The 10,750-nt window shown below is 34.1% G+C and overlaps 1 protein-coding gene across 2 annotated transcripts; it reads right to left on the bottom strand.

Moving 5' to 3' along the window:
* Window positions 1-830: 830 nt before the first annotated feature.
* Window positions 831-10,221, bottom strand: LOC124920379. 2 transcript variants are annotated; one of them, XM_047460859.1, is made up of 13 exons: window positions 9,188-10,221; window positions 8,495-8,663; window positions 7,793-7,905; window positions 7,420-7,518; window positions 6,707-6,776; window positions 6,220-6,275; window positions 4,787-4,837; window positions 4,559-4,663; window positions 4,307-4,351; window positions 2,910-3,003; window positions 2,087-2,289; window positions 1,260-1,343; window positions 831-1,183 (listed from the first exon to the last, which is right to left on the bottom strand). In XM_047460859.1, exons 1-13 carry the CDS (start codon window positions 10,142-10,144, stop codon window positions 1,019-1,021), a joined length of 2,211 nt encoding a protein of 736 aa, XP_047316815.1. In that variant the 5' UTR covers window positions 10,145-10,221; the 3' UTR covers window positions 831-1,018. The 2 variants fall into 2 exon arrangements, with proteins under 2 accessions (XP_047316815.1, XP_047316816.1); XM_047460860.1 differs by lacking the exon at window positions 4,307-4,351.
* Between the last annotated feature and the right edge of the window lie 529 nt (window positions 10,222-10,750).

Genomic DNA, 10,750 nt, shown 5'->3' with positions numbered 1-10,750 from the left:
TTAATACATTTAATCGTATTCAAGTAGTTAAAACTTATTCATAACAAAATTCAATACAATATAAATTGTAATAACTAAAATAACATACCATCATACCATCATTGTATCCACCCAATATTACTGAAGAAAAATAGTAAAACTTCACATCCAACTACATACGATTCACACATTTCTCGACCCGTTTGATTTTATCCTCAACAAGTATTCTTAAAGCGTTCTAATTGTGTGTACTATGATCAAATCTCTCTCAAATTTATCCTCAACAAGTTTTCTTAAAACGTCTCAATTGTGTACTATGATCAAATCTCTCGATAACAAGTTTCCCAACAAGCTATTCATGAAATAATAATAGTCAAAGACACATTTAATTAGTTATTTTGAGTCTTACAAGTCAATAATATCAAAAGCACAAGTAATAGTCAAAGACACATTTAATTGGTTATTTTGAGTCTTACAAGTCAATAATATCAAAAGCACAAATTAAAAATCTCCAGCTAAGCTAAGGACCACAACATTACACCACAATCTTTACTTTAACTGAAAGCGTTTTCAGATAAAATCGAACCCGTGACATTTTGGTCTCTTAAGTCGACTCTTACCACTAAGCTATATTGACGAGGTGACATAACATGTCTTTAACAACTATTAAAATGGAATTATTGTCCTCTCTACTAAGACAACCAGATGAGAGTAAATAATTAAAAATACTCACATGGACAGCTTGCTAAATGATAGTATGATACATGTACAATTTAATATAAATTTTATTTGTAATACACTGAGATATAGAGATCATGTTAATTATCTTTGGAGAATCTTCAAAGATGTAATAATGGAAACATGGTTATATTCTCAATGAATATACAGATGAATATCTTCTGTAATCTCGTGATGATCGAGATACTCATACAACTATTGGTATGTAATCCTATAATTGCGTCTTCATCATTTCATAATAATTTCTCACAAAACCGCATACAATCAAATATAGCACATAGTAAATGGTACAAAAAAAATCTTAGTCCTCCACACACAATCCTCCAATTCTATGTCGCCTCTTATCGAAAACAGCCTTGAAAGATTCGCGTTCTGCACGCATTTGCTCTTGAAATACACTCTGCTGCCTCTTTACTTTGCTGCTATTTGATGTGGCAGTATGATCTTCCGCTAAGGGATTGGATTTCTGCACGCATTATATAACATCGTTTAAATATATTTGCGTTTAGTATTTATTTCATTAAAAGGAGGATTAAACTAACCAAATTATATCCAGCACCCGGACCAACAACTAACGACAAATTATATCTTTTCATCCCACCTATTGAAAAGCCAGTAATGGCAACCTAAAGTCAAAGGTGAATACGAAGGTCAATTATAAATGCTTGCTAGAGCCGAAAAACTTAAATGTGTCACAATAAAGTTTGGCAATTTTTAAGCCAATAATTAAAGGTATTCAGGAGAAAATTGACCAATATACAAGGAACAGCAAAATACAGACCAACGGATACGAGAATCTTAAAAGTCAACATCCCGTAAAGTTAGCCTGCCGGTTTAATAATATAAAAGTGCAAGAATGATGACGCAGCTAATTTTCTAACACTTATGTAACTTACAAGTGACAACTTCTTGTGCAACTGAAAGTCTACTCTGATCATAAAGTCATGACATCCATGAGGAGAACTGATGATGCAACTAACTTTCAACCACAAGTTAATTGAATTGATGTATTATCATCTCACATTACAAATATTATAGTAAACTAAGCAATATATATTTAATTTTTGTTCAGAGATGCCGGTTAAGCTACCAAATATTCAAGCACTTTCAATTATTAATAATACAACATGAATATCTGTCTAGGAATGAGACATATTCAGCCTGACGAAAAAATATATTAAAGAACACTAGGCCTTATTTGATGTGGATTAGCTAGATTAGATCCAATATCAGATCATTCATCATCAATTTAAAAATTAAATATAGGATATTTTGGTCATTTCATCCGAATAATCAATAATCCAATTCTCAATCAAATAACATGTCTCACAGAATCATATCATCAATAGCATTTAAGAAATAGAAGTACCTGGTCCCCCCAGTGCACTGATTTACTTCCTTTGGTGTATGCTCTCATCAATCTAGAAGGAATATCAATGTTTCCCTTTGTTGCTTGAATTTGCTTGGCATCAAATTCATCCAAATCCTCTGACCACTTACTCTTTTGCAATTCTTTCACTTTGGCTTGATCGCCTTCTCCAGCTTCCAATTTCCTATTCCGGTTTGATGAACCTGAATGATCAGAATTGAGAATTAAGTGAGATCAACACAACGATAGTGGACTATGAGGAAAAGCACATAAGTTACATGTTTTAAAAATTAAGTGGAGATTAACTCAATTTCACTTGTTTTCTAAGCTGGAACACGTTAAAGGTTACCCCAAATGGAAATGAAACCAACTTTGAGATGAACACAGTATTCACTTCTAGATCCTTCAGAATGACCAATATCAGTGTAATATGCAATTTGTTTTACTAATATAGGCAAACTCACATTGCTTTAGGAAGCTGTAATACATTAAGAAAGCAAATGTTTCTACAACTAAAATTATCACATATTTCCATCATTCCATGACATGCCATCAAAAGATAATTGATAAAATCATAACAATTAGATGCATATTTCCATGACATACTTGTTTGCCTCAATCAAGAAAAAGGGGGATATATGCAATGGATAGGACTATTTCGAACTATTTGGAGTTCAAAATTTTGTTGTAATTGTTCTCCTCTACGTAATCCTGTACATTGAACGCTCCTCACATTCATAAACTTATTTCATTCTAACACAAAGTTTACCTTTTTAAAAAATATATATATTCCTTGACATACAACTAAAATAGGTATCATTACCTTCTGTTGTACTTAATTCCATTTGCTTAGAATTGTTTGCCTCTGAGCCAGTTAATGGGCCACTAGAATCTCCATCATCTGTATCCATATCTACCTGAATATTGAAAAAGAGAACAACCTGAAGAGTAAATCTCTACCTGCAAGACTTGAAAGGTGGCCAAATCTGATAGTAGCAACAATTCTGACATTCAGGGACCAAGGTTTTAAATAAAAGCTTACGGTTATAACTTAAAATCAATATTTAAATTAAACAAAACTTTATATACATCAACTAAACTTATCGTTACAAGTTAATTATAATATATCTGTACTAAAATTCTAAATTATTTAAATATTTATATTCATGAGTTTTAACATAATTTAAAATTTATATAGTATATTTATATATAAATCTAGAAATAAAGACTAAATGAAATGGGATGACTTGACACAGTTTGACACGGTTTACGCCAATTACTCCATTCAGAGCAAAAGACTAGACACAGTAAACGTGCCCAAGGTCGTGCTGGGCCTTGGACTCTGCATAAACATCAAAGTTTGACATGGAAAAATTAAGCGAGCATTTGACCACATGGCTTAGCCATCAGCCATGAGGCTCCATGTCCACTTCTAAATAATAACAAGAATGATCAAAACTAAAACAATCAAAGGCCTAGTCTAATGTACGAGTTTGCAGTGGTAGAATAGTGATTGGATTTTATGTGAAAATGTGTTCCATTGAGAACTGGTTTTTAGTTTTGATCAGGTTTGTTTGAATAGAACTGTGGTAAAAAAGATTGATATGATACAGAGTGCAAGAATAAAATATAGATTTATAGAATTTGTAGTTGAAGAATGCTTAATAGTTGCGAAATAAAAAAAACGAATCTCAAAGACATGTTTGGTGTTGCCGGCAAGCTCTTAGTGATGCATCTAACCCAAACAATAACTGCTTTTGGTGCAAAACAAAGCCAACATTTGCAGAAACATAGCACAGCTACAAGAATTAGCATCGTTAATCGATTGATCATCTCCACACTTGTCTCATACATATGTAGCACCAAAAAGAAAAATGGATATTTGAAAGGTGATTAAAATATACACAAATATCATAAATTTCTCCTAGGCCACTAACCTAATTCATCTATTTAAGTAAAGGTTTGAAGCTACAGAGTGTTGCAACATTTCTAGACAGATCAATTGCATAGACCCTAGTATTGCTACACATTTCCTTCTTCATTATTAGATCCTATCACCTGACGAATTTTTACCTTAAAATTATAAACAATCTGAAGGCTAAAGATAAAGTTATAAGAAGAAATAATAGATAATTAACAACTCCAGAAACACTTTGTGCATCCAGCATAGAAGGTATGCTTAAGATAGAAGAGAACTTTTTATAGTATTGAAGATTTTACCTCAGCAATCGCATTGTCATTCAAATCATCTCCTCGTAATAACGACTGTCATTCCAATCAGAAAAGTACATAAAGCTCATATAAAAGCATTATATGAAACGACGATCAGTAATATTGTAAAGTAACACGAATAAACTAACTGGACTATGGGTCATATCATTTGTGTTGTATGGTTAGATGGACTCGTGGCTCATATTCCAATAAGAGATTATATACTCAAGCTAAACCCACAAAACAATTTTTTAAGCAAACCTTGATGTCCAATCTCAAGTAATAAGAGGGAGCTTCTTCCCATTGTCCAGCCATCCTTCTTACATCTTCCTGGCTAAAACCATGCACACTCCGAGCCGCACAACCCTGGAAAGATCCTCCAAGTTACACGTAAATACGTAATCATAAGATCAATTATAGAACAAAGTAAAATCCATGACTCCAGTAAGTTGTGAAAACAAGACAATGACGGTAGCACATTGTACATACCACTGGATCTTTATAAGTAGCTTCCAAAAGGTAAACCTCATACCCTGATCTCTGAAACACATGAAGCAATAACACGATTAGTTAAGAGAAGATATAAATCAAGTGCCAAGCAACATAAACATCATGTGATTTAGTAGTGTCTAAAGCAGAAAGAAAGATGTTAGTTTGCATCCTGATTTACTGTAACTGGAGTCACTTAAACAAAATATCCTGAATTGTTAAAACCAGATACCAAATACAAAAGCAAATTCCTAGCTTACGTCTATGTTTCCATTAAACCTGGTCAAAAGTTGTCATCTTTGACATATTATCAGAAGCTGCTGAACAAGCTTCTACAACAATTAGCAATTTCAGACCCATGATATGAAGAAACATTCCACAAAACTCAAGCAATCTTAACGGAAAAGGGTAAACAATTAAACATAATCGATCCCAGTCATCATGTTGTATTATTGTTTAATGAATATCATATAATGCATGAGTTTATACACCCTAGTCGTAAGAAGGCCACCCGAATCAAATAGTTGGAGATCTCATGCAGAGCTAGTCTCCTATCATAAACCAAAGATTTCTTGTGGTTGGAGACCTAACTCTGAAATAGGATGTCAAATATTCAATACCTATCTATCAAAATATACATTTTTTTGTCATCGATACCACATGAAGCAAAAGCATATTTGTCGATACTTTGGAGATTCAATAAAAGAAAATAATTTGCATTTGCAAATCCCATGATTTGATCGCATTAGATAAAATCATACACAAGCTTATAACACATAATATGCAGTTCAAATAGGCATATACAAGTTCTAAACATCAGAACCACCCTTTCCCCCAAAACTCCCTTTGGGGAAAAAATATAAGAAAAGTGAACCCAAAGATAACAAAGAAGTAGATAGTAGATCTATGATAAAGAACATCAATAATATTATCAGCCATATACATCAGTTCAAGAAACAGAAAAATCTAAATCCTAAGGAAACCATTATCAGCCAGGAAAAGTTACTACAGATGAATCCTTCAAAGTATTACAACAATTGGATTAAAGTAATGTCAAGTCCTAAAATAATTTATAATTGGAATAGTATTGTTATACAATCAAGTATTCAACGGAAACTAGAGATGTCCCCTGAAAATCTTCACCTTCACTAAGAGTCTTAACTTTAAGCTAACTTTTTTTCCCAGGATAGATGTCTATCAGACAATCCGTGATCCAAAATATTTGAAACTACAAATGATGCAAGTGACGTGAAATAGATACTTAAGTATTATTATTGACATGAAAATTATAGAAACACAGACGTACTCCACCTCCCAACTAAAAATCTCCACAAAAGAAAAATCACATCTAATGTCTATATACCCCCAGAAAGCAAAAGTTGGAAGGAAGTAATATTTGCAAGGGTTTGAGAAAGAGAGATTGGAGTTTATACCTTTGCAGTTGCCCAAAACTGAGCAAAGTCGGCTACCCGCAGATTGCGGTCATCCACTAAAATGAAGCACACATACCAGCAGCAAACATGTCAATTGCGGAAGAAACTGCATCTCTGGTTAGTGCAAATGAAGGCAGTGCACATGCACTGCATCACCTATTATTTCTACAATCAACTGTGGTCTCACTGAGCTGTAAGCTTTTGCTCAACTAATTGGTTAACCTAGTGTTTGAAACGTTATGGAGCTCCCAGTTTCCTTTACTAAATGGAACTACCAAAATAGCATTTAGCTTTAATGGAGACAAGTATCATAAGTTGGAAACAAGAAACACACTATTTATATCATGACATGTGTCCAAAAAGGATAGGGAAAATGCATATGGTTCAATCATAGAGGAAATCACTACCATGAAAAAATTACTACAACCACATACACAACTTTAAAGTAAAAATTGATGATCAGTAATTTTACCAGTAGCAGCCTTACCTATTACAAAAGAAAAGCCCCCTTCTTCAAGAGTCTTTTTGAATGCCTTAAGCATGCTTGATCTGTAGGCCTGTTATGAAAACAAAATCAGAAGTCATTATTCACACACAAATGCTGCTAGTACATGATGGTTCCATTTGATTGACTTTAAAATCTCGAATAGGTGATATCAAAATCCTATTGAAACAAGTAATGACTTTAAATTCTCAAACAGATTCACATATCTAAACAAAATAAAAAGAAGAATTAGTGATTCACTGTATTTTATCAAAATCCACATTCCCTCAAGTAGGTGTGACTAACTAATCATTGTTGCTGAAAATATGTTGGCTGCTAAGTCAATTACGTTATGACATCTAAGTACAAAATTAAGCTCACCCAATTCAAAAAGAACAACTGCTGCTACTTATTAGTCACAGATCTTTCTAATCAATTAAAAATTCCAGAATTCAAATATCTTCATAAAAAAATTTTAAATTGATAAGTCTTGCATAACATGCTAACTGACAAGCTGCTAGGACAGGAAAACTCTCTGAAATGTCATAGTATTTCACTTGACAATACCACAAATTCTAAAAATCTGGCTACTAGAGAAACAACCTCCTTGGAGGAAAATGACAATTGACAGAAACTAGCATGCTGGGGGCAAGGACCTAGGATCATGAAAGCATGAAGGTAAGCCAAAATGATGTATGCAAATATTTAGCTATTACCTCTTCCATTTCAGGCTCATAGCAATACTCCATGACCTTCATAGAGGCTTTCTTTCCTCTGGATGAGCCAGAAGATTTTGTAAATTCACTCTCATCAACCTGAAAAGTAGGCATGCTAAGTAATTCAACCAATAGTGGCGTACTATGACCAAGGAAAATACAAGATGAGGAGATAAGATGACAATAAACAAAGAGAAGACATCTAAAACAAGTAGCTAGGACGATTTTCTTTTCTCTTTTGCGAAGAGGGTTTGGAGGAGGCTAGCACGACAACCCACAACCATGACCAACTAGGACAAGTTTTATGTCCAAGACCAATAGAATACTTTGAAAAGAATCAGACTTTCAACAGAATACAAAGTGGAGAACAAACCTTTTCAACTTCAGTAACAAAGTAATCATCCATGGAATGAATTCTTGGTGCAGAACCACCATTTTCAACCTCAATATCACGCAAGAATTTGGCCAAATAACTCTTTCCACTACCTAAAAGTACAAAAGAAAAATTAGCTCCCAAAACATGTTTGACATCCATCCAGTATAAAACAACAAATACATGAAGATGTCAAGAGAAAGAAATTGCAGCCTGACTAAAATTGTCTGTTCCTGGATAGCAACTTCACTAATAACATTAATGAAGTGCATACATACTAAGTATAATTCACTCATTCAGAATGCATCTAGGTTGGAAAAATCTTAAAGTCATCCAACGATAAGATCTCTCTATACCCTCTGATTCTTCAGTCTATATCTTCTTGTTTGCTTTAAAACAATACTATTTTAACAAACAACAAAAGAGAACAATTCACTTTCTTACACTTGGATAACTTGCAGAAACACTTATCAATTTCAGGATGCTTACATGTACTGAAGCCCCATTCTGAGTTTCACCATGTTTAGCAGAATAAAGCATTTATAGTCCTATTAAATTATGGGTCAAATAGGAGCACTAATTGCCTTAATTCCTTAACAATGTTGCATACTGTACTAAATTGAAAGCTGAGAATAAGGATTTTCAAATGCATACACTTTCACAAAGGAATAACCAAGAAAGCGAAAGAAAAAGAAAATGAACCTGAAAGGCCACGAAGGATTATGACGAAACGACTAGGACGTGTTGCTCGTTGTGGTTGCTTAAAAATATGAGATGCATCAATCACTTTTGGCACATCCAAAGGGATAGGGGGGAAATGTCGAACCTCCCCTACAGAGTTATTAGACGCTCTAGTTATTGTATAAGGTTCCTGTGAAACAAAATGCACTGTCAGCAATCTCTTCAGCCTATTTCATAGTATACCAACAATAAGACAACCATACACACTGCTCTTTTGTTCTATAAGCCATTAGAGCAGCCTTGTTGTGCTCAAGTTCTTTTGGGAATATTACTTTCTACCCTTTTTAGAAAAATATAAATAAAGGACAACCATGCCACTATACATCAAAAACATTTTTTTACTGAAAACGAACAAACAGTTTGTACTTCTAAATTACTAATTGCCCTAAGTCATTCAAGTGAGTTTAAACATAGCTTCAAATATAGCACCATTGCCAAGTGAAAGCACTTGACACTTGGCTGTTTGGAGAAGTGAAAACGTAGATGAGGGTAATTTGGAGATTGTGTTGTTAAATAGTGAATGAGTTAACCAAGTGAGTGTCTTGTTATTACAGCAATACCTAAATCTAAGAAATGTTACCAGCATCTTTACCCACCAAATGCATAATTCTAGAAATAGTGAGATCAATGTCAACAATAGGCTGGAAAGCTTACCCCAGCAGAAAAGCCTGTTACAACTTGGTGTGGTTTATTAAGGCAGTAAGGGTTTGCCAAAGAAGGTGTATTAGAGTTTGGAGCATAAGAACGAGACGCAGGAACTGAGGCGACAGGAAATAGATGGGAGGGGACCTTGGAATGCTGGTCTGGTAGAGGTGCCCGAGGAAGAGGGGGTGGTGGGGAAGAAGGTGGAGGAGGCAGGTGAGCATAGTTCTGATACTTATGATCATTAATACTGCCAGCATGAATTGGAGCACGAATATCATGTCTATTCACCATTGTTGGCCCATAATGCCCTGGTGAATCATAATCATGTCTGTGCTCCATAGGATGCTGCAGGTTTGCCCGATGTGACAAATGTTGAGGTTGATCATAAAGAGAGTTCCCAAGCTCCTCTCCATAACTATTTAAGTAGCATTTCCTTTTTCTTGCATAATTACCCTGATCAAATTCAGTCTCCCTAAGATCATTTCCCTCCATGTTACAGTAATTCTTACCATAACCATTTAACCCCTCGTGAGATAAATCTCTAGCACTGCCATGATCACGAATCAACCTTAAATTCCGTTCATTACGAGGTGAGTTATCCCCACATTCATTAGTAAATGAACCAGTTCCGATATCATTCATCCTCATTCTCTTGAACCCAGTACTACCTTCAAGATCATTAGAAGATTTTACATGATACTGCATGTATTCAGCACTTGGGTTTCTTTGCCAAGGAGGCGGTTCAGAAAATCCATGACCGCCCGTATTGAACGAAGGCGGTCGGACATGATTCTGTGTTGGATCATAAGGCGGTCTTTGAAAGGGTTGAACTCCATGGGAATGAAACATGGAATTCTGATTGGAGAAAGCGATCGGAGGGCAGAAGGGAAAGTGACCGAGAGAGCAGATTGGGCAAACGGTAGCTGACATTTGAGGCGGTGGGCGTGCACGCCATGACTGGTCCATCTTCTCGAGTAGATTGAGGAAATCAAAAGCAGAAAATGTTCTGAGAAAATCAAAAGCTAGGGCAATGTTTTGTCCAAGTTAGGGATGGAGAAAAGGATGAAGAAAGTTAATTAGGGAAGGGTCAAAAAAAAAAGAGAAGGTCAAATAGTCAACTGTTAAATAGTTATTTGAATTTATTTCATTTTTGAGAAAACATAAATATTATACTTTTGTTTTTATATTTATTTACTTTTTTTTTTAAAAAAAATAAAATTTATTAGTAATTAAATTATTTAACATTTTATTGCATTACATACCATTATTGGCCAAATTGTCAAATTATGGCTTTTTATTATGACAATATTTTCTTTTAAATTTTTATTTAAAATTTTTATTTTTTATTTTACAAAAAGAAATAATGTCATTAAATAAAAAAAAACTCAAAAAAGATAAAGGATTACAAGATTCAGACAGAACAAACATTTGTAAAAAATGAATGAACCAACAAGATCAAAATAGAAAAAACAACTAGAATAAGAACCTTGAAATCGGAAGTAAGGGTGACTTTCTCATATGTAATGTTCAATCTTTGATAAATTAACCAATTTTTTTAGAAGTGGGAATTCG

The sequence above is a fragment of the Impatiens glandulifera genome, chromosome 1, assembly GCF_907164915.1.
Source record: "Impatiens glandulifera chromosome 1, dImpGla2.1, whole genome shotgun sequence".
Classification (NCBI taxonomy): domain Eukaryota; kingdom Viridiplantae; phylum Streptophyta; class Magnoliopsida; order Ericales; family Balsaminaceae; genus Impatiens; species Impatiens glandulifera.
This window is presented reverse-complemented; position numbering and strand designations above follow the sequence as displayed.

What these genes read in the sequence shown, in the direction of transcription:
- LOC124920379 (XM_047460859.1), bottom strand. Translation starts at nt 10,144, where the DNA reads ATGGACCAGTCATGGCGTGCACGCCCACCGCCTCAAATGTCAGCTACC. An exon ending in TTGTTACTGAAGTTGAAAAG is followed by an intron (nt 7,519 to 7,792) that starts GTTTGTTCTCCA and finishes CCTACTTTTCAG; the next exon opens with GTTGATGAGAGTGAATTTAC. An exon ending in GGAATTAAGTACAACAGAAG is followed by an intron (nt 2,290 to 2,909) that starts GTAATGATACCT and finishes CTGATCATTCAG; the next exon opens with GTTCATCAAACCGGAATAGG.